General features: G+C 36.9%; 1 protein-coding gene across 2 annotated transcripts in view; it reads right to left on the bottom strand.

The window, feature by feature from the left end:
• LOC116168394 (transcriptional regulator ovo) overlaps positions 1–15,415 on the bottom strand; it is a 64,196-nt gene extending 48,781 nt beyond the window's left edge. For both annotated transcript variants that reach the window (XM_031484201.1, XM_031484202.1), the window contains exon 1: positions 15,059–15,415. In XM_031484201.1, the coding sequence (XP_031340061.1) occupies positions 15,059–15,209 (151 nt within the window). In that variant the 5' untranslated portion in view covers positions 15,210–15,415. The remainder of the gene's footprint in view (positions 1–15,058) is intronic.
• Positions 15,416–24,234: the final 8,819 nt, after the last annotated feature.

Genomic DNA, 24,234 nt, shown 5'->3' with positions numbered 1-24,234 from the left:
TACTTCTCATAACTCGAGCTTCTAGAATTGGCGACACGAGAAAGAGAAACCGCGATTCGAGCTTTAAGAAACTTTTGGCCGCCCAACGTCGACTACTACACCTCGAAGTGCGCCGTACAGAAGGTGGTTCAATTCGCCTCTGGGAAAAAAAAACAAAATTCCGCAGGTCGATAAAGTTAGCACCCCCACTTTGCCTAAATGAAGTAAAAATATGCCTATAATTTAGGACTAATTAAAGACTAATTTGTACCCACAAAATTAGAATTTGTACTCGCTTAGTTCCGCTGGAAAACCGATTTTTAGAGTGGGGGTGCTAACTTAAAATCAAGACTAATTTGTATCCAAGTTAGATTTTAATTTTGAGAAATAAGCTTCTTTAGTAACAAATTGTTTAAATATGTAATGTATGTTTAAACAATGAAAATATAACTTGGGTTCAAATTAGTCTTAAATTCATAGTTTATGATGCAACTAATAAAATTTCAATTGGGAAAGGAGGGGGTGGTAACTTGCTTTCAAGTTAGCACCCCCACTTTAGAATCGGTTTTGCGACGGAACTAAGCGGGTACCAATTTTAATTTTGTGGGTACAAATTAGTCTTTAATTAGTCCTAAATTATAGGCATATTTTTACTTCATTTAGGCAAAGTGGGGGTGCTAACTTTATCAACCTATATTCCGCCACGCGGGAGTTGTGCGCGTTGACAAGATTTTTCCGACGACACCTAATTGAAAACAATCACTTATAATTGCACAAGAGGTTTGTATTTTACCGAGTAAATTTGGGTTGTTTATAATACTGCATTCATTGTAAGAAGGTAGTAGATGGCGCTGTGTTTGAAGATCGACACACACAGGAAAAATATAAATACGGCACAAAATTTGAAAAATATAAATATAAATCAAACTATATCACGCTTGGATCTGAATCGACAGCTAATGACAGTTCGACAGTTTAGTTCGTAATTGAAACTTCTAACAGACAGAATTCGTCACTCGTTTTATTTTTCAGGTTAATACTGACTCGTGTTTTAACCAATCACAGTGAAGGTCAAACTGTCCCTATCCTTTCTAACGCTACCTTCTTAAAATGAATAGCGTTAGGTACAGTGACTTTATAAAGTCACTGTAGCGTTAGGTAATGAAAATCTGTTGCCTAGCAATTTTCAATTGCTAAAAGGAAACAGATTTGAATTGCAACAACCCAAATTTACTCGGTTTAAATACAAATTTCGAGTGTAATTCGGCAGGACAATTTAATGAACAAGAAATTCACCAAACTAATCAATTAGTGACAGATGTCTATCGCCTAGTCATATGGGAAAGGATAATGCGATAATTGGTTCGAAAATGAATAAGTGAAAAAATCACTAGTGCATTTGTTGCTGGAAAAGTTGCAGGTAACTTTTGCCGCTGCCAAGGTAACAATTACACTGCGGCTTATGCGATTTTTTATACATGAGTTGAATAGTCGGAGAAAAACTGTAGAAGATAGAAAACAACTGAAAAATCTCCAGGTTGGTATAACACGCTCGGGGATGGCGCCCAGACGTCGCCGACCCCACATCTCGTACACTCCTCGTCTTTTTACAAGCGTTCTTATACGAGCTCGCATTTACTGCCAGGCAGTCAGTCAGCTAAGGTGAGATTAAAAGCTAACTTTTTACTAACTTTTTACAAATAAATTTGCAAAAATGCGCTAAAAACTACAAAATGTGACCATCAAAACCACGGTCTCTCCCCTCACCCCATATTATATGTTGATCAGGGGACCCTCTGCTACACATTTCCGAACGAATTAGTAATACATTATTTAGTTATCCTATTTACCATTTTTTGGTCTATTCTTACTGGAGTATTAGATATGAACCGAAATCAAAATGAGCTAAAGCTAAAATTGTGGAACGGGTTTCGTATACATACTGTCGAGGGGTTGACCACTACACCAAATCTTGTACACCACATTTACTATTTACAAATTATGTACTACATTTTCCAACCATTTATATACTAACTACCTAATAATACAATATTTACTCAACGCTGTACACCATATTTGCTGGGTGGTCAACCCCTCGCATACTGCTTACTCGACAACATTGTTACCGTTCATTTGTTACCTGATGTTTCTGTTTTGTCTTTAAATTTTTCAGTTTAACTCGAAATCATCGAACTTGTGTTTTAGTAGCTAGGCATTCTGCGCCGTGCTGCTGCTAACAATCAATTTCCTAAGTGACCATTTGTTTGCATTTATCCCAATTAATGCAAACAAGTATAAATTGGGCACAACTCTTGTGCAGATAAAGCGCATTTGTTTAACCGAAATAGCTTGTGTTTTGATATCACCAATGGATATATTTCTTGCAGACGTCTCATACGCCCTTTGTGAGTACCCTCTTCCGACAATCCGTTCTTGAGGTATAAGGGAATATACCCGATCACGATAAGAGGTCGAGGAGGAGGGGTATGGTTGGTAGAAATTAATTCCTTTCGTTGAGACCTTTCATTAGAGTACCATGAAGGGTAAAACTAGCCCCCCCCCCCACAGGCCCCGTCGCTCACTGATCTCGAAAAAGAGTAGCACGGGAAAGTTATAGTTTGTACAAACCAATTTATTTCGATGAAACCTTTCATTAGAATACCATGAAGGGTAGAAAATGTGCCCCCCCCCCCATAAAGTTACTTGGTACCACTAAAGACATGCGACCAATTGGTTGTCGTGCACGTTTTACTTTCCCCCTTTTAGACAGTGATGGCCGTCTGGCGCACCTTCAAGGTATAGGCTAGCTACTGCAAAAAATTCCAGGACTCTAGGACCATTCCCCCTCGCATTCCCCTAGAGGTAGTTCGAAACGGCAGAAGTGGATACGGACCGACAAAACGCAAACAATAGCACATTTTTTTTAATTCTTAAAAAATGCGCTAAAAATATATACCTACAGTGATATTCATGTAGAAATAGACATAGGGATTTCCTATGTCTACTTTTACATGACAAAAAGTCTTCTAAAGGACGCCTAACTTTATGCAACCAAAGTAACTACCTACAACAAATGATCTGCCTGTCATATTAATTAATTTGAATATTATCGCTTTGACTTCCCTACTCTAATTTCGTGTGCGATGTATTCAAATAAAGAAAAAGTTAATATTTCCAATTGGTATAGTGCCGAGAACAGCTAAGGAGCTTAAATTTATTTTCTGTGAAGCTAAAGCAACAATATTCAAATGAATAATTAATATGACAGCCAGATCTTTATTTGTTTCAAGAAGATATTTTGGTTGCATAAAATTAGGCGTCTTTCAGGAGACGTTTTATCATGTAAAAGTAGACATGGGAAATCCCTATGTCTACTTCTACATGAATATCACTATAAAATACATGTATGCAAACAAAACGGTTCTATTTCCTGCGAGAATAGGTTTCCAGATCGTGCATGGTTCCTTGCAAAGATCATCTTTGTTCCTTGTCTGCCTGTCATTCCCTATCTCTTACAACTTTACAAGTCAGGGACGATTGTGCTGCAGGCCGCAGGTAGGTCAAGCCGAACCGGAATTATATGGGTTAAAGCGAGGGTTAAAATATAAGCATTGAGTAATTAACTAATCCTTCATTCAACGGTATAAGGCCATCGGCCATAAATGAGTGATTTCAATTCAATTCAGGACATTTTTCACGCCTTATATTTTGTTCTCATGCATACGGTACACGTCAAGGGCACGAACTGAGAAATTGGAAAGTTCTATGTAGATGTTATTCTCAATAGCCGAAATCGGACAATGTCCGAAATTTACACCCATAACGCGTTGTGAGCACTGGAATTTACCCAGAATGCGATTAGAGATTAGTTTCCGATGAATGGATAAGATTGTGGGTATATTTCTTCATCCACCACGCAAAGCCAATACTCACGTTATTTCGCATTGTGGGAGTATACCTATCTTGGTTTGTTTAATTCGCGTTGCGTGTAGTACGAATCAGCCATAACGCTTGTAACAAATAAATGGAAAATCCAACTTTTGTTCAAGAAACAACATTCTACTCTTATGTAAATAAACATTATAACACTCAATAATATTATTTAATAAGCAATGTGGCTTGTACAAACGAAAATACCCACAACGCAAAATAGGAGCACATGGGATTTGGCTTCGAATTGTGGGTGAAGATATGTCCAGCACGCGTTTTGGTTATAATTGTTTTACCCATTCGTCGGAAAACTAAACTCTAAACTGCAGTACCCACAACGCGTTCTGGTTATTGAGAATAACATATTATACAATCCGCAGCCAATATAAATTGACTCAGATATCGAATAGCAAGATCAGAATTGGTCAGAAGTTAAGTGCCAAAATGGATTTTTATGTTTAAATGCACCTACTTACGTATAACGATCGTATAACGCAAATCACATTTATAAATATTTCATTCTTTCTCCACTTATTCACACACTTTGCATTAATCAAGTCTGTAATAAACAGTTTGGTGACCTCTGGATTTGACTTTATAAACAATAACAAGTTTTTGAATTTGTTGACTATGTTAATTTGAATATCAGCAACATACATTTCCATAATTTTAGAAGACAGAGAGATACAACGGGCCGCTTTGGGTTTAGAACGTTGACCTGGAGCAGAAATTTTTGGCCCATCATAAAAGTGCAGCTGTCACGTGACGACAGCGGCTTCAATCAACTCCAATGGACCGTAAATAGTTATTTTTGGAGAAAAAAAGGCTGTAAAACTTAAGTCGCCAGTTTGACTTAACTGTCATCGTTTTAATTTGCAACCTTTTATGCTGTCTTGCAAATGAGGGGCCTAACTGCAGTAGGTAGAGAAAGGTTGACACAAATTCTGTGGAAGATTTCCGACAAGGCAAGGGTAAGTGGCGAGTTCAAGGCTGTGGCTTAATTCTATTGCATCACTGTATTATCGTAATACAACATAATATAGAAAGTACTCCCATCAACTTTCACCGCGCGCAGTGGGTCAAAAATTAACTAGTTTGAGGGTCAATATCAATGTTATTTCACACGTGCGCCTTCACAAATTGACGTTATTAGAAATTATACCGCGTGCAGACACAATCGGACTATTAGATTTCGTGCTTGTTCTTGTAAGTCATATAACCTTCACAGTTTGTTAATTTGACCAACAACAAAGGGATTGGCCCTGATTACTTCACGCTCTAGGTGTTTTTTAAATTGTAATGGGAACTGAAAGTGAAAGTTTAAAGGGGATGCGATCAGGAAATTGCATGCCAAGCTGCACTCACGTATACCTGCATTATTTATAAAGGGCCAAGGCTGAAACGAATCCATTTGGCAGTGTATTGATGCATTCTGCAATAACATTGTGCAAGGGGTTTGAGAGAGAATATGATGGATGAAGTTTATGCTTTTATGACTTACCATTTGAAATTTTAAGGCTTCACGGAATTCACTAAATTCAAGTCAACCCCAACGAATACGCAAAAGAAATCAACCCCACAAAATTTTCTTGCACATAAACAACACACAAGCTTCTTCCTCCAGCTCGTAACTAGTAATTGCGAATAAGTCAAGTTTGGGACAAAATAGGAAAAACCTGTTCCGTAAAAGGGGTTTTGCGACTTGAAATATATTCAAAATAGTCGCATGCAAAATGAATAGAACCCTTTCCCGCCGTCAAACGATAAAGCCCAGGTAGTTTTCCATAAATCGCAACGAAAGAGATACCTGCAGAAAAATGATCACGAGGTATAAATACATACGTAATGCGAATGAATTAAATTTGCATAATTACCGTTGCCGTAAGCACCGATAAAATAAAGAATACCATCCCTTTTCTTATTATTCCATGCATGCCAATCGCAAACTAACAATTAACCGGATAGTCATACTTGTTTTGCTTTTTCAGAGACAACTGATTCTATTATGATAATAATTAGAAATATCAATCTAAATCTATTTTCTTTTATTTGGAATCTAATGCGCAAAGAGAAAAATAGGACCCTACCAACTATAAAATCTTCCGACACCAATATCATATGAAGATCCAAATAATTTCGTGCAAGGAACAAGTAAATTAGAATGTCTTAAAGAATCTAACAAATTTCGCACCGATTCCCTGTGCCTCAAATATTCTACAACACAATATTTTACAGATATAAGCAAATTTTTCCGGAAGAATTAAATTAATTAAACAAAATTTACTAAATCAGTTATTTTGGGGATTTACGATAATTCAACCGTTTTAACCGGATTGCTAGAAATCACCATAGAAACAATTGTGGCAAAAATTGTAACCATAGCAAAATCTACCAACCCGGTTCAACCGGTTGTATTATATCTCATCTCATTTCCATAATGTTATTATTTTGTATCCTGTACAGGGCGAATCAACTAAGCATGTAACAAGTGCAGGATGGTGATGGTAGAGGGGACTAAGACTAGAATGTTTAGCGCATTTTTGAAAAAAAATACGCTATTATATTCGTTATGGCTGGCTGTCTTGCTGAGATCTCAGCAATAATTACAATAGCAAATTCTCACTAAAAGCGTTCTGCCATACTATCGTGCAGGTTCAAGTCTATTTTGAGTTAGATTACTTGTCAGATCAGTAATTTTAAACTTTGCTAATAAAATACTGATCTGCATAATACCAAAAATACCATTAGACGTATGCTGATCTACAACTTGTTTACAACTAAACGGAGGGTTCAAAATGTTTCGTTTGGGAGCTACGCCCCGAAAAGTTTCAAAATTTGCGTTTCTTTAATTTTTCCTTTAACGCATGCGAGAATGGAATTAACTGTTCTACGCTGTTGGGTATTTTCGAGGGTATGTTCTTCCTCTCGCACATGATGCACCCCTAAACGAGAATGCAAAAAACAATCAGATGGTAGGTATCTGCTGTCAGATTAAAGGCAGATTTATAAACTTTGTCGCTCGCGTTCGCGCTGGCAGTTCGTAGTTCACCGACGATATTGACCAATGGAAAAAGAGTACCCATTTGGCGCGCAAATTAATGTCAAAGTCAAACTGTCAAAGTCGATGAACTACGAACTGCCAGCGCGAACGCGGGTGACAGTTTATAAATCGGCCTTAAAACGTATGTGCGGTCGAGTTTAAAGCTAAATAGAAAAATAACCCTTGGGCCAATTTGAATGAACCGAGTATTAAATGAATGCTTGTTTAATTCTACGTTATTTGGAGCCTAAAAAATATTTGTATAAGTACTATTTCAGTGCGAGAACATTTCAAAGTGACCATTTTTGGAGGTTTGCCGCGCCACAGCCAAGTTTAAACTCCCTTGAAAATAAAATGACTCAATCAAATCCCTTCAAATTTTAGTACGTATGTTATAGATTGAACGGTTCTTATTCAACAAATTTAATTTTTGTAAGGACTAGAGCAGTTTTTGTAGAAAATCGTTTTTTTTTCGAAATGGAAGGTCGCATTGACATTTAACGCCAATAATGAAATAATAATAATTAAAAAAAAATAAGTCCTTAAAATAGTTTTTAATTTTTGGAAATATTTGGAAATATTAAAAATTTCCAGATAACCAAAAAATTATCGTTTTAAACAATCTGGCCGTATTTTGTTCGCCATGGAGACTTAGATGTCTGCAGTACAAATATTTTAATGTAGGTATAAAATGCAATATTGCAAGTAATATTTAATATAGGTAAATATAACATATGATTTTTTAAAGAAATTTTACGCTCTTAAAAAAATCCAAAATATATAGGGTGGCCCATATGAAAACATGTTGTTTAGGGTGGTATAAAACCTTGTATATAAATTGTATATCGCTACGGATTTTACATAAAAAGTGCTCTATGAAAGATTTTGCCAAAATCAATTATATTCAATAATAAGAAAGTTATGGGGTATTAAAGAAATCGACCAAATTCGAGAAACGCCCTCCTAGCCGCCAAACGATTAGATATAACTGAATTCTGTTTGCGCCGGTTCTACCTCTTAAAATAAATGATGAAGTGTCCAATTCGGACGGCCCTTTATATGTGCATAGAATTCAGTTTTTATCATAGTTAATTATTAAAAAATGAAGTTTTCGAGTGGTTACCAAATCACATACGAATATTAATGAGGAGCAACGTTGCTTGACTATAGACAACAAATGAATTATTAGTAATAAGTATTAGTAAGAAACATAAACAAAAGTAAAAAAAAATTCAATTAAGAAGCTATCAGGAACGAGATCAGGAATGTGAAATGAAGTTTCGACATGCGTTTTATCATTCATATTTATGGAACCCTTAATTGCGCAACTTGGTGAAAAAAATGTTATTAACAAGAGAGGCCAAGAGAATACGCTGAAAATTATTTTCAAGTTTCTAGGAGGTTCCGCTGGAGGGCGTACGATTCATGGTCAAGTAGAAATATGATTTTTTTCCTAAAATATACCAAACAAACATGTATTTTGCATGAATTTTGCATCATCTTGATCATCTGTTTGAAGAATTAAATGTAACTTCGGTTTAAATTAACCGATTTTCACATAACTGGTTTTATTGGAAAGAGCTCTGTTCGTGGAATTAAATTTTACAATAAATAGAGTTCCTTTAGTAAATGTGATGTGTGGTAGAGGACGCGATGTGCCATGAACATCAACTTTACAGTCTTTTTGAAAATTGCAAATGGAATTTTATAATTATTATATGATATTATTAAATAAGATGAAAAAGTAAAAATATCAGTGAAAGCCTCGCTGGAAACTGCATTCTGATATATGTTTTCTAAGCAGAGATATGGCGAAAATACCTACATTCACAAATTTAAATTGCAATACTCGCCTTAAGGCGAAAACCTTTTTTTTTTAAATTTTTTATACGCATTATTATCACGTAGTCCTTCACCAACCCTTGACAGCTCGCTTGGACAGTATATGATTTTGAAGGAAGGCTCAACCATTGCAATTTGCTTTTGGACATGTTACGGTAAGACCCACAATTGCTATCCAGAATTTTATGGACCGGTGAGATGTTAATTTTCATACCATGCATTGTTGGTCGGAATATAATCCACATTGGACGCAAAATGTATTTTCAACACGATGGGTGCCCAGCACATTTCTCGGTTTAAGTGTGTTGCGTTATTCTGGCAAATTGGTCACCCGACGTAACTTGATTAGACTTTTATTTGTAGGGGACGATAAAAGACCTAGTCTTTCAAACAAGGCTAACAGCAAGAGAAGATACGGTGGCGAGAATTAGACATGCAATTCATAGCATATCTATGACTGAAATTGAACCTGCTGTTCTCTCTACTCACCAGAGATTTCGTTTGTGTGGCGAAAATGACAGTTTAAACATTGACGGACACGTTAGTTATAATTATTGTTTCTTTTATTATTTAACTCTGTATTTCTCTTGTTTGAATAATTTATTTGTTGCTAATAATCTAAAGACTTATATTGAGTGTTAATTTTGAATTGCTATCGTCGCATACACTTCGACGTAATTATCGTTTGTTATGTGTTCTTTTGTTTCAAAGCCAACTTGGATGAATTTTCGCGATATCTCAGCTTACGAAATCAGATATCAAAATGAGGTTTTCACTGATATTTTCACTTTCTCATCTTATTTGATAATATCATATAATAATTATATCGTTCCATTTGAAAGTTTCAATAAAACCTGCAAAGTTTATTAAAAATACTCTAAAATGCCCTGCCCCCATCCCCATCCCTCATTTTATGAGTTAGAGCGAGAACTAGAGTAATATTTGCTGCACTTTTTAAGCATGTTTGTATATTTAAGGGAAAAAATCAGTTTTCTGTTTTACCATAAACTTCGTTGGTGCACAAGCAATAGAACGACGGGTATAAATTATACTAAGATAGAATATGTTCAGTGCAGCTAATGCAAATTCCATGAGAATGACTTTAGACTAATTAAGAATTCCTTGGGAATGCCCTCGAAAATATCTAGGAATTGCTAGAAATTGCCATGAATTCCTGTACACTGCACTTAATCTTTTTTACCATCAAACTTGCTAAACCAAATTGCCCTGTATGTTTTAATTTCTGTTGTAATAAACCACATTATAACTTAAAATTTAGGAAACTCTCCCATACAAAATACAAAGCAACCAAGAGCCTGCATAAATATTAAGAAAAATGTACGTACTTATACGTGGAGGTATACGCAATGCTAACTATTTGCAAATGATATAATTTCGGCTAATTAACTATCAACCGATTTCCATCCCAGCTGTCGAAACACCATCATTGATTTGTTAGGACCACACTGAATCTTGCAGCATACAGGCCGATTTATAAACTTTTTTGCCCGCGTTCGCGCTGGTAGTTCGTAGTTCACCGAAGATATTGACCAATGGAAAAAGAGACTTTGACAGTTTGACTTTGACACTATGAATGTTTCGAAAGGGTAGGTGGATTATGATTTACTCTCGAAAACGTAATCCACTGCAGTAGACTACCACATTAGTCTGCACTGTGGGGTGAAAATAATCGAGGACCTAGGAGTGTACTTTGTCTGTGCCATAACATCGAGCCATCTTCCTACCACACAAACGATACGGTAAAACGATCAACACATTGGGGTTTATTATTCTCAGAATTCAAAGTCGTTGTACTAGGATCGCGCCAAAAATTCGCGACCTGACATAGATACAGAGATCGCAGCCAGCCAAAACTTTCACAACTTCCAAGTCTTAATTATTACCCTTAGAAAAACAAACATGAACTTTTTGTCAATTGTTATTTTCTTACAATTTTCACCCGTTTAACACATTTCAGATGTCACAAAAACCGAGCTGTGATCAAATTCCTTACTCGAAAAGGTGTTTCCCCTCAGGACATTAAAGATTGTTTGAATTGGAAAAATTCACTGTCTCGTTCTGATTGAGCGAATCTCGGGGCTAGTGGCGCGGGTATCCTTGGAATATGGCCTACAACAGAAAGGGCAGTGGATGTGGTGACCGTCCTGACTTTCTATAACAAATTAGTGCATGGTGGGTCCCCAAACTACTCTCTGCAGTTCAGAGTCGGGTGAAATATGCTCGATCTTTTTTGGAGCCCTGTGGACGTGTTAAAGACTGGGATGAAACTATGGTCCTCACTCCTCAACAGGAAGTCGATGGAATGGGAAAGCACCGCCGTTTAAGTCAGGGTTTGTCAGTCGACAAGGAAGATGATGATTTGGGATTGTAAAATAATTCTTGTCATTAACTTTTAAAGAGCGGGCCTATTATGTAACACACCTGTACAAATTAAGGCAGAATATTCTGAATATTTTACTGCATGACAGTTCCACAAGCGGCAATTCCTGATTGCAGTTTCTGAACAAATCGATTACCCCCCTCCCCCGTACTCGCCCCCGTATGATTCAGACTCGGGTCCAGTTATGGGCCTAAGTGACTTATTAGCTGTTTGCGAAATTAAAAAAAAGACCTAAGGGAAGGCAGATTAGTAGCTCTCACATCATTGAGTACTTTCGTTTTCATTGCTTCAGCGGTGATTTTAATGCCCGAATGTTCGATGGCTATTATCATCGGATCATAACGTTCTGGTAAACCGTGCATTACGACGGTTTATAACAAAAAATCCGGAATCGCCCAGCGAATGGCGCTAATCTTGTGTGGCGTGTCGGTCGATTCACAATTCATAAAGCGAATCGGATTAAATTGTCGATACAGAGCGGATTCCCTGCATCAAACCATTATATTCGTACACAGATTTGTCCATAAATCGGCTGTTTTTTTTATTAATGTTTCCTTCCAGGTTTCCTAGCTTCTTTCACCGCTTCAACTTAGTCGGAATTGATGCATATACTGAGTCGACGTAAATTGAAGTTACCTCGACAGGTGTTTCATTTACTATGTGCTTAAACAGACCTTCGTGATCCAAATATGCCTGTCCAGCAAATTTCAATCGGCAACGTTCTCTCGACCCTTCGATTTTTTAATTTGAAAATTTGGTTTGACGGCGATGACATTTTAACATTTAACAACGAATTATGTAAATATTACTGTAGTCTCTATTCAGAGTAGGTACTCAGTTTAGTTGAAATTAACCATGTGGCCCATGACTTGCTAACGATTAAGACCGGATAATTATTTTATTAAACGAAAAATCTGATATTCATACACACACTACGATATTCTCTCGGATATTCTATTTCCTTATTTGAACACATTTAAAGGAAATGCATAAAATATCTAGTTCAGGAATGGATTTCAGCAGTTTCAGACTAAGTGATGCACGAATAACACGATAGTAAGAATATGATAGGGAAAACCCGAAATTTCATGATAGTTCGTTGCCGAGATCTCGATCGATTAATAAAGGCGTCCGAACAGCCGACGGTTAGTGAAACAATAAGCTCCTTTTTGAGAATCAAAAACGCTCTAAAAATCATAGGTACAGAAGATGTTATCTATAAACTATTTGCTCCAAAAAAAGATATTCTCTGTGACTCTTTAAAACTCATTTTCGAGAAAGTCACAGTGATACAATCAATCTAATAAACGGATATTGCAAAATAGTATAAGTAAAACTACTAAAAAACATGAATTTTTATCACGTAGAACTTCGAAGTGATAACTGAAAATTGTTTTTATTCACATTCATTAGAATTTGCTTAAACCATTAAATAAAACAGTGTTTTTATTCAATGCTTAAACCTAACAACTTCATCTGAATTTCTGATAGAATAATAAGTGACGCATTTTGAACGATTTTGAAGATGGACGGTTCAATTACAATTATACCGTAGATGTATTTCAATTTAGTTTTTCATTTTCCCTCGTATTTTCAGTTGGAACTTCCGTACAATTTTCAGTACTAAACTAAACCACAAATTACAAAGTAGAAGGAATCAACAACAAATTCAAATTCAATTTGAACTGAGATGGTGCGTCAATAATTACAAAAAATGGTTCTACATAAAACCGGCAATTTATAACGAAATATTTCAGAACAATGGCCCGTATGAATAAAAGTAAGCAAATGCTTATACTTGCAAAATTCAAAGTAAATACTCGTAACTGCCCCTTCATACTGGTCTGTTTAGCATGGTTTAGCAGCGCTGCACTGCGTCCTGTCCTTCTGCTTAGAAGCGCTGCTAAGTCGCCCAGTGCGAAGGAGCACTTACGAGTAGGTATTTACTTTGAATTTTGTAAGTATAAGCATTTGCTTACTTTTATTCATACGGACGATTCTCCGTGATTCACTTCACGAATCTAATATAAGTCATTCACAAGAAAATGACGCAACGCAAAGTGCGAGAAAATGAAAATATTAATTACAGCTAAACTCCAATCATTGTAGAAATCGTTGAAATCAAGGTAGAAATTATAAGCGAAAGAAAAGGACCTAACAAAGTTAGATCGTTTCGTAACAGCTCATATTTATTACTGACGAGTTTTGACCTGTTTCGTGGTGAAAATGGACGTAGAGCTGTCAATACATCGTAGCCAAGACAAATATTGTTTAGCATCCAAAGAGCCTTGCGCAGATGCAATTCAATTGGGCGCGAATTTCTCTTGGTTTGAATGCTACCAATCAATCATAATTAGTGTATCTAATCGTAAAGTTCTTCAGCAAAAGTTGGGGAGAAAGAAATTTATGTGAAATGAATTGAAATGTGCACTATATTAGTCGCCATTTTGTATCTACTCATGAGTTAGTGGATTGAAGCTATCCCAATTTCTTGTAAAAATAGTAGATTGGCAAGTACAGATGCTCCACATACTTTTCTGACGGCAAACAATTTTAGGAGAATGCAGTGGTCGGTCGTAAAGGGGCAGATAAAGCCGAAGAACTTCTATCCGAAGACTAATGTCAGTAAAAATAACGTTTTCGATTATGGCATTAGCTGCAGTTAATTATTCCACCCTCTTAATTAAAAATGCACCTGCTGCATTCAGCGTTTTCGTGAGGACTGAGAGAATCAAATAGGAATCAAATAAACTGTCATAATTACCTATGGCATTAATTAATGAGTAATACCAGTAGAACAATGACAACTTTTTTTGTCGTTGACTACCTACAACTCACACGGTGCCTATTTACCACTTTAAAAAGGTAATTTTCGGATATTGAACCAAACGAAATTACAATAACCCTAAATTGTGTGTAAAGATGGGTGGGTGCAACAAACATCGTCGGGTCTTCGGGGAATTATTATGCAATACGTTTCCTGAAAAATTCCATCCACCCCAAATACCAGTTTTACAGACCATGACATCACATTACAGTTACGTTATTCAGGTGGTAGGTTGTACGTTTACGAACGGTCATTATAAAAGACCGAGCAGCGGCGTCTAATGAATTCAACCTTGAGCTTTTGTAACATACGACACGCACGTCGTCGTTCGAGGATTCTTGCACCAACTTCGCGAGCTTTGTCAAAACAACATGCGAAGTCTTGTTTTTTAGTTCCAGGCTTCCAGGTAATGTTGTTCGCGAGTATAATAGAGCATTGTTCTTTTTGAATTACTTGTTCAATTGGCCTTGAGCAATGTAATGGTTCATAGCTACACTGATTTCGAATACAAAAAACGGCTACTCCAAGGTTTTGCTCCGTTTTCGGACTCGCAAAAAATTAATGCGAAATTTTAAGTGGAGACTTCAACGTGCGGTGCGGACTTTCAGCTGCATGTGTAATAAAATATACAGGAAGTCTTCCCAACTAGCATTTATAATTTGAACGTACTTAACGTCTATAATTAATTACGAAAGGTACACGATACTGTAGTCACTAGTCAGTGTCATTTCTACTTTTGCGGTGCAAGGTTACGTTAGCAGCTGCTGTATAAATTTATAATACTTAATAATAGTAAAAACGGTAATTTAAGGTTACGAATTTGAATGGTTTTTCACAGCGATGAATAACAGTAAAGATTCGAGGTATTCCAGAAATGCATTAAAATAAAGGAAGTGTGATAAGAAGAAATTTAACCGGTTCTTTTAGATGACGTTCTGATCCATTAAAAATGCGTCATTCGTGCATTTAAAGATTCTATCGAAGCGAGTTATTTTCTCGACCTAGCGTTGAAGTCTCCCGGCATTTTTATTGGTCTTACCTTCTTTCTTATGAACGATGAGAGATAGTGGCTGCGGCTCTCCTCCACTGTAAAGAATATCTCCGGATTTGGTCGTTGCTGCATTTTGAGACTCCAAAAGCCGCAGCTGTTGCTGATGGAGTCGATTTTTGATTAAAAATATTTTCGGCATTTTCAATCAAGTCGTATATTCGCACAGTCTTTTATAGTAATCCAAGAAAAGCGGCGACACTTAAAACAATTAATCCATCGCTAAAAAGTATCCCACTTCACTGTCACTTTAAAAGGTTACGAGTAAATAAAAACTGCAATCGTAAAAATCAACTTGGCATTGACAGCTCCACGTGTTTAACCATCAAAGTCCGAACTAAGACTGATGACCGCTGGGGCCCCACCAGTCGGTGTGAACCGTTGTGTAGGCCCCTGCCTCCTTTGGCCCCCTCGCCAAGCTACGGTCGCTTATTCGACCTGCTGAGGTTACCTATTCTGACTCACTTGTCAGGTAAAACTACCTGTTCAGTTAAGAAAAAAATATGCTGATTTACCTATAGCAGACTTGAAGTACGGCTTTTTAAATTATCAACTACCTACCTACTACTCCTTTTCAACATAAACAAAAGGGCCGTTACCAAAAGTGTAGACATAACTGTAATTTTTGTAAATAACACTTTTACATTTTTAAATATACATTTCAATTTTCTTGTCTACAAATACAACCACAATGTTAAACGTTATCTTAAAAAATAAGTTTTTGGGTGTGGATCTTGAGCTTAAGTAATTCTAATTATTTAGATTTACCAATCAAGTTGATTAGAGGAGTGATTGAATGAGGATTGTTTAGGGATGAAAAGGTAGTGAATTTGGAGGGTGCGGGTTTTTATAGATAGGGAAAGTGGTGTTGGCGCCAAGAACTTTTCTCGGTGGCAAGTTGAGTATAATTTTACGTGATTTTCATTTAGCATATACCTACTTTCATTGAATTTGTTTCGACTTCCCCTCACATCTTCAAAATTAGAGCTCATACTTCAATTTAAAAATGTAAAAAGTGTTACTATTAGCTTGAAAATTAGAAATCACGCTGTTCAATGCTACGACTATAGCCACGCCGCCGTTTGAGATGTTCTAGACTCTAGTTAGGTACTTCATAATGAAATAGTACTGTTACACTTTTCGATCGTTTTAAGACCCAAAACATAGGTTTTCGCATCAATGGTTTTACAGTATGCGTTTTACTGATCGGCAGCGGCGTAGCGTAGGAGGGGTGGTCCGCCCCGGGCGCCACTTTAGTAGTGGCAGGCTGGCAGCAGCGTCATACCTACCAATAATATCCCAGGCCGCTTTTGAAAATAGCTAAAAGTAGTACCTATAGGAAACGATAGAAAAAAATCTTGCGAAAATACATTTAAATTTTGATTTCGTAAGCAACGACGATGACCATCGACGGGCTTGAAGATGCCTTATCTGACAAAAACTGAGGCGAAGAGAGTATACATACAAAAGTTTAAACGTCTGTTGTCATTACCCCCAGCTTTTAAACAATGTCTATCAAGTAATTCAAATATCATTATCGTCTTTGAAATTCTTGCGTTTCTAGATTCGACTTCAGAAACAGTGTTAGATATATCCTTTTTACCGCATTACAAAGAAAAAATTGAAAAAATACGCTGTTAAGCCTCTCTGTCTTTATTGTAGTGTGTGTTGTTCATCTGCTACATGGATCATATAGGTATCAAACGAAAGCTTAGAGATATAATGTCAAGAGATGAACCCCTCTTCTTCCCTAAACAATCGCTCGCTCTAAAAGTACTCAAATCCATAAGAAATTTGACCTCTTTTTTTAATAAACGATAGGGAACCCAATGCACCAGCTCCTAAAATATAGGGCGGCAAACCTTGATCGCCTCCCGGGCGCCAACGAGCTACGCTAGGCCACTGCTAATCGGAGCAATTATGTGCTCAAATCTTGATCTTTCCAAGGAGCGGCTCTTGGTAGGTATTGCATAATTTTGTCGCAAACAGAGAAATGAAAGCGATTCATCAGAAATCAGAAACGTTGGTTTACATAATAACTTCAATGTTGACCCTGTGTCGAGAGTTGCTTTTTCTTTTTTGGGGTGAAAAGTACCTACCCCTATTCGAAAATAATTTTAGAATTGTAGATTCGAGTAATCAATATTATAAAATCATTTTTAAATAATTCACGATTTATTAAACAGTTTCTCCCCTAAAAACCACCTCTCAGAATAGTTATAACTCGAGTTATAATTAGAATGAATATCTTCAAAACGTTCTTTAGCAACTTAAAGAAACCGGCTTTATGGTAGAGCGTTGAGCTATAAATCTGGAGGTCGGGTGTTCGAACCTTGGTTGAGGTGAATTTTTCATCTGTGGCAGAGGCCAATTTCGAGCATTCTGCCGGCTACTCCGAATTAGGTTTTCCTGCAGTTTTCCTAATTCGTAAGGTAAACACCGGAGTAGTATAGAACAACTTAAGACCTTCTGCAGAGGCACCTCTAAAAAGCATTATGGATTAAGCTCGTGGATTAAGTTTAAGATTCCTTTCGAGATTCTGGGTCGCTTCGGTACATCCATCTATGTCCAAAAAGTGCCCGGGAACTGTTTATTTAAATTACGTGGGTAAATATTTTCGCAGAAATATTTTTTCTTGTGTTGAGAGCACTGTTACAGACATCCGTATCAAATATCATGTCATAAATGTCATTAGTATTTGAGTTACTTGGTTTTGCATCACACAAAATGTGAGTTTTTCAATTTTTATAATATCTGACATTATTCAACAAAGAAGTGCGATTAAATTTTGTCTTCTGGTTTGAAATAACCGCTGCGGAAACGTTGATAATGTTCCAGAAGGCTAACGGAAACGCAGCTCTATCAAAAACAATAACATTTGATTGGTACAAAATGTTCAAAGGCAGACGAATTGAAGACGAAGAGCGTCCCAGGCCACCATCCACAACAACTGATAAGCAACAAGTCAATAAAATCCCTTGGTTTTTGCATCACGATAATACGCCCTCTTACACTGCATTGGTTTTAGGTGAGTTTTTCGCCAAAAATGTGACAAAAATCATTCCACCAGATTGCCAGATTTTGTTTTGAGCTATAAAGGAGAAATTCTGTTCAATAATTTTTAACCAAATCAATACAGAAATAAATAATAAAGCAATATGCGGGTCACTCTGTAATTGGGCGTAAGCCTGTTGAGGGCCTAGAACAAGAGCGACAATAAATAAATAAATACACTACGACTCCAGTTCAAATATATAACGAGGCTATCAACAACAAAGAGTAACACGACGGAGAGAGGCAAAACTATAACGCGATAGAGCAATATTGTTCATAAATACCTTTAATGTTTGTGCTCCAACCAAAATAAAAATGGGCTTCCCTCCAGGTGCACTCTGCACGGACCGGCTACAGAATCCTAGTCTGTGATGCCCTCCGACACTCCTATTACCTGAATGGCCAGACGCCACTACACCTTTTTCAACTGTTGTGCAGAATACGTCAATTGTAATTGAGATTAATAAATTTAATTTCAGAATATTTCAAAAGTATTTGAGATTATACTCTGTTTTTTAACTAGGAAGACGGATTTAAAAACCTGATTTACACTGGAAATGTCACTAGAATCTAGTAACAAAAATAATAGACTCATTTTATACAGACATGTATTGTGGGTTGCGTGATGAGATTTTCTTTCACATTTGGATAGATTTCATGATTTATGCTTTTGGGTTATTATTTGGTAAGAACTCCTTTATATTATGCATACATTATACTTTTAAAAGCGAATTATAATAAATAGGTAATACATTGATAATTTTGAATTATAATTTTAAATGTTTTTATCAGTTGTAATACTACACAATCCACATTACAATTTACAACAAATGTTAAGTTATTGAACAAATTCAGAACAATGGAATTATAGTCATATTATTAAACAGCACAGTTCACTGCTTTATGTATAAGCGATTTAGTCACCGTCTTCCGAAAGTTCGCTAAAACTGCCACTGTCCTCCGATTCGAGTGAAATAATTAATGGTTCTATAAGTGTGTCCATTAGACCATCCAATCTACAAATCTTATTTTCTTCCTTAGTAACGTGTTGCACACAATTCCGCCAATCGTCAGAGCTCACATTTGCAACAGCGTTGTGACCACCGGAACGTTTCGAAGGGGTAACAATCCCAGTACTTCGATATTCTTTTATTATCCGGTATATTGTAGATCGTGCAATAATAATATTCCTAATATGTGTCACACTTTAATAACCAAATATATACCAGCTACATCATTATTTACGTTACCTCTGGTAGATGCAATCTTCAACACAAGCGTAGCAAAATTCATATCCGGGGATCAGACAACATTTGTTTATGTGCTTATAATAAACTGCTTCTCGGAGACTGATAAAATGACCCAAGTTTAAGCGACTACGTTTTTTCAAAGGAGACAAGCTTGCTTTACTGGTAGGTACTTGGAGTTGAATTCATCACTAATGCCAGTACACTTAGGACGCGAAATATCAACTTTTGTTTTTAAAAGAACTGTTTTTTTTGTTAAAATTTATGCAAATGGACTCAGAACACAAAAAAATTCAAAAATAAGTACAACAGTTACGGACGAGAATCGCGATTAAATTTGACAGTTAAATCATGTCAATAGCAATTTTACCTGGGTGTAAAACGGGCGCAGCGCGAGCCAATAGAAACTAAGATTTTTTGCGGGAACTTTTAAATCCGTCTTCCTAGTTAAAAAACAGAGTATAGTTAATTGAATTTCAGATGACGTCAAATGTATTTCAGAAAAGTTAACTTCATTTTAGAGAAGTTCAAACGCTTTTCAGATTAGGTCAAGCAAATGCATTTCAGAAAAATATTATTTTTTTTAATTAACAAAACACAAATTATTATTATAGCCTGGATTATTTATTGTATATAATTGTGTATAATAGTAATAGTGTACATATTAGGGTAAAACAAACCAATAAATTCCTTCATTGTAATTAATGTAGAAAAAAAGGAAAAAGGCCAACGTTTTTCATTCCTCCGGCACCCCTGACTACAGGGATACAGGAGGCGGGCTGCTCAGGGCTTCCTGGCCCTCTTCAGCCAGAGAACGGGATTGTAGGGATGGGTAAAGTTACGGATGGGAACGGAGTTAGGGTGCTGAGGGGGAGAGTACTGCTCCAGCATTTGCCTCGTAGATTTCAACATAATGCTAGCATTATGCGAAGCTACGTATGTCTGAGGAAAACCCCCTGACAAAACCCCAGACAGAGCAGTCGGCAACGGGATTCGAACCCACAACCTTCTGAATAGCATCGGTGAGCGCATCCACTGCGCCACGTGCCTCGGTAATGTAGAATAAAATGGGTCCTCCAGCTGCATTCTGCACGGACTGGGTACAGAATCCTGTTACGTCGTGGAAATGTTAAACCGACCTGCGTAGATTTGGCAGCACTGGTCCACTATTTACCCTCGTGCATTTACAACTTATCCAATAACGATGAATTGTATTCAACATTAGACAACGATAGACGCAATTATCTCGTTCTCCTTGCCCTTATTTTAACCATTGACTCGCTTCATTTACTTACCTCATTTCGAATATACAACACGTAATGCCGCCTAAATAGTTAGAGACCACCCGTAGATTCACCCCTCCGCGTCTACGGCAATTCCCAACGCAGCAACACAAAATTTTATTTTTGATTCTTTAGCAGTGTTTTTTCTTTGTTTTTTTTTAAATTTTTTAATTTTGCCATTTTAGTATTTTATATTCTGTTACTAAAAAGGCAAAAATAAGTTGATATGATCAAAAATATATTTAGTTTATTTCTCGTTCGTGGTCGTACACGCAGGGTGAATCTACGGGCGTTTCCTTGCTATGCCGTGCTCACCTTCGGTTCGCTCGGCATTGGTTTACGCCGCGCACAGCGAGTAACCAGTTCGTGACTGACACGCATCGAGCACAATTGACTGGCATTCAAGTAAAAAAACTGGAGGGCTTGTGTTCAAATAGGCCCGTGCGTTTCAGTTCGAGGAAAACTGATTTTCTAGATCAGCACAATTTAGCACAACACTAGCACACGTTAGTTCAGATAACACCATAATCTATGTAACCTTGCAGTTTTGCTTTGAAAATGGCCTACCATTAATAAAACCTAGTGATACGCCAGCAATCACAAACAGACATCTTATCTATCGTAATCATATTCACACCAGTAGAAACAAGTAAGTATAAATTGTGCACAACTCTTGTGCAGATAAAGCGCATTTTTTTAACCGAAATAGCTTTTGTTTTGACATCACTAATGGATATATTTCTTGCAGACGTCTCAATCGCCTTTTGTGAATACCCTCTTCCAACAATCCGTTCTTGAGGTATAAGGGAATATACCCGAACACGATAAGAGGTATGGTTGGTAGAAATTAATTCCAATTTATTTCGATGAGACTTTTCATTAGAAGACCATGAAGGGTAGAACATGTGCCCCCCCCCCCATTTGCTCATATTGCTCTTCAACCGAACTTCGCCTTTGGGGTTGCAGTATATTGGATCTACGTGCACCTGCATCTTTAAATTGTATAAATATATAGTACCTAATCGTATTTGTGAACTGCCCAATGAAGCTATATTATTATTATTTCTTAAAGTTTAACTTAGCACCACTAAAGGCATGCGTATGCAAAATCTAAGACCAATTGGTTGTCGTATTTAGAAGTTATGCACGTTTTACTTTCAAAAACAGCATCTCAGGAAATAATTCCCCCTCCCCCTTTTAGACAGCGAAATTTGATGGCCGTCTGGCACACCTTCAAGGTATAGGCTACCTACTGCAACAAAATTCCAAGACTCTAGGGCCTAGGCCATTCCCCTACAAGTTGTTCAAAACGGTAGAAGTGGGTCCGGACGGACGGGCGGATGGACGGACAAAACGCAAACAATTGCACTTTTTCTTATTCTTAAAAAATGCGCTAAAAATATATTTTTAGGGAAGGCAACACCGAGTTTTATTAGTACCTACATATACACCCTAATTCGAAAAGATGGAATTCCAAACGTTGGTTAGAATGTTAGTTTTTTGTTTAAATAATTGCGTTGTTAATTTTGACTTGTAATTGTAAAGTTAAATTTGGTGGTTATTCGTTTGGAAATAATGCGTGCTGCGTTTTGTTATTGTAAGAATGTATCTCCGGTCAGTGCTATACGAGCTCGTTATCGCTGCGTAAAGCTAATTAATTTCAAGATAAGCAGGCCGAAAAAACACAGGTGTTTAGTTATTCAAAGGTGCGCTTTTTGATAAAGAACAAATGGCGGACCGCGGAAGGTGTAGAAGAGAACGGTCGTTAAATAGAAGAGACGGACGTGAAACGTTGCTTTTCGATGCCTGTTTTGATTAGTGTATTGGAGTTTGCCGTACTCGAGTCACAAAGAGAATGTGATAGGTTTCACTGAAACGCATCCACCGATGCCACGTTCGACTCGATTGTATCACTAGTAACGGAGATATGATGTATGTTCGAGAACGGAGTGTTGAAAGAGGGTACACACAAAGTGAAGCTAAAGGTTCTTGTCCAGATGTAACTGTCGCACTACGGCGATTGTTTTATGACTTGTTTTTAAATTTGATAGTAGTCACTGAATTACTCTTGCTTGTGCCCTTAAACTTATGACTATTTTTTTAATTTCCGAAACAATTCTTTTTACACTGACATGTTTACATTCCGCGAAGGGCAGTTTAAAATTTATCAAAAACCCACGGCACTTTAGGTTTGTCCTATTTGTATTTGTGCTTCGGATCGTTAAAATTTTTGGAGTGGGACTCTCAACTCCACGCCTATACTTGATGTTTTACAATTGAAAATCTTTTCATGCATTTTTTTTATCATTTTGTGCTATTTTCTCTCATATCATACACGTATAGTCCACTTAAGGAGTTCTTGGCGTTTGTAATGGTATTCCACACAATAAATTCATCGGATTTTGGTGGTTTATTAGTAGTTGTGGTTTAGAACTGGTTGACTACTTTTTTAGCGCACTTATTCAACAATGACAACAATGTCGGTTTTTTTGCGGTTAGGTATCTCTGAACGTATCCAGAATTCCTATACTTTCGCGTTAGATTCGGCTCCTAAATATGCGTCTAAGTACATAATACCCTGTACGACATATCGCAAATTACAAAGTACTCAATTCGATGCATTGTTTGCAACTTTCCTTCATACAAAACGTCGTTATTTTTTGTAACCAACGCGAAAAACTTGAAAAACTGAAAGATCAGTTTGGGTTATTGTACAATTTAGATTCATATAATTTTCCTACGCCATGTGCTGTTCTTTTGATCATAAATCATCCACCTATTCCTATATCAAAATCGCAGCAGAAGGCTTTCAATGCCTCTACGAAACTTGCATTGAAAACGATGTGCGCCTTTAGGTGTATTATATTAATAAGAAATCGCCGTTCTCGTTGGATTTAAATACGGGAAACGTTGGCAATATTTCAACCACCTGTTGTGTAACTGACTTGACCTAGAGGTGGCAAAGAAGCGCAATGAAACGTGCCCCGTCCATCCACAATCGCGTGGTAAGCTAGGCAAAGACAGTTTGAACGAAGTACACCTGTAATTTACCTGGAGATTGGTTACGGTGTTACGGTCTCTGCCGTCTCTCTCTCTTGCGAGGAGGAATGCCAAGATCACGGTCTTTGCTTGCTCGGTTGCCATATTTTTTACACCGGTTCCCGCAACCGTACCGTGCCTGCAATGTTTGTAGATTACCACTACTTTATGGCAACGTTGTAATCATTTCAGCGTGCAGTTGCCGGTAATGTTACCGCATAAAGTCGCTACTTAGCCAAGCATTCCTTCCTTGCGAAATGAATACCTACCTACCTTATTTTTTTTGTAATTTATTTAGGTACCTTTATTTTATCTATCAAGTTCCGAGCAAATTAATTGTTTTGATCGCCATTTCATATGAGTCTTAATTACATTGACGTCAGTAGTTAAATATACAAACACATTAAGTACGGTTAGTTATGATGCAAATGCACAATTATTTATTTATTGATTGTTATGCACGTTTGTTGCGAATCGACGAAGTAAAACTTTTTATTATTATTTTAAAACGGTACTTAAGCGTCAACTATGAATGGGGACCATA

This window comes from Photinus pyralis, unplaced genomic scaffold, assembly GCF_008802855.1.
Source record: "Photinus pyralis isolate 1611_PpyrPB1 unplaced genomic scaffold, Ppyr1.3 Ppyr1.4_LG4, whole genome shotgun sequence".
NCBI lineage: Eukaryota > Metazoa > Arthropoda > Insecta > Coleoptera > Lampyridae > Photinus > Photinus pyralis.
This window is presented reverse-complemented; position numbering and strand designations above follow the sequence as displayed.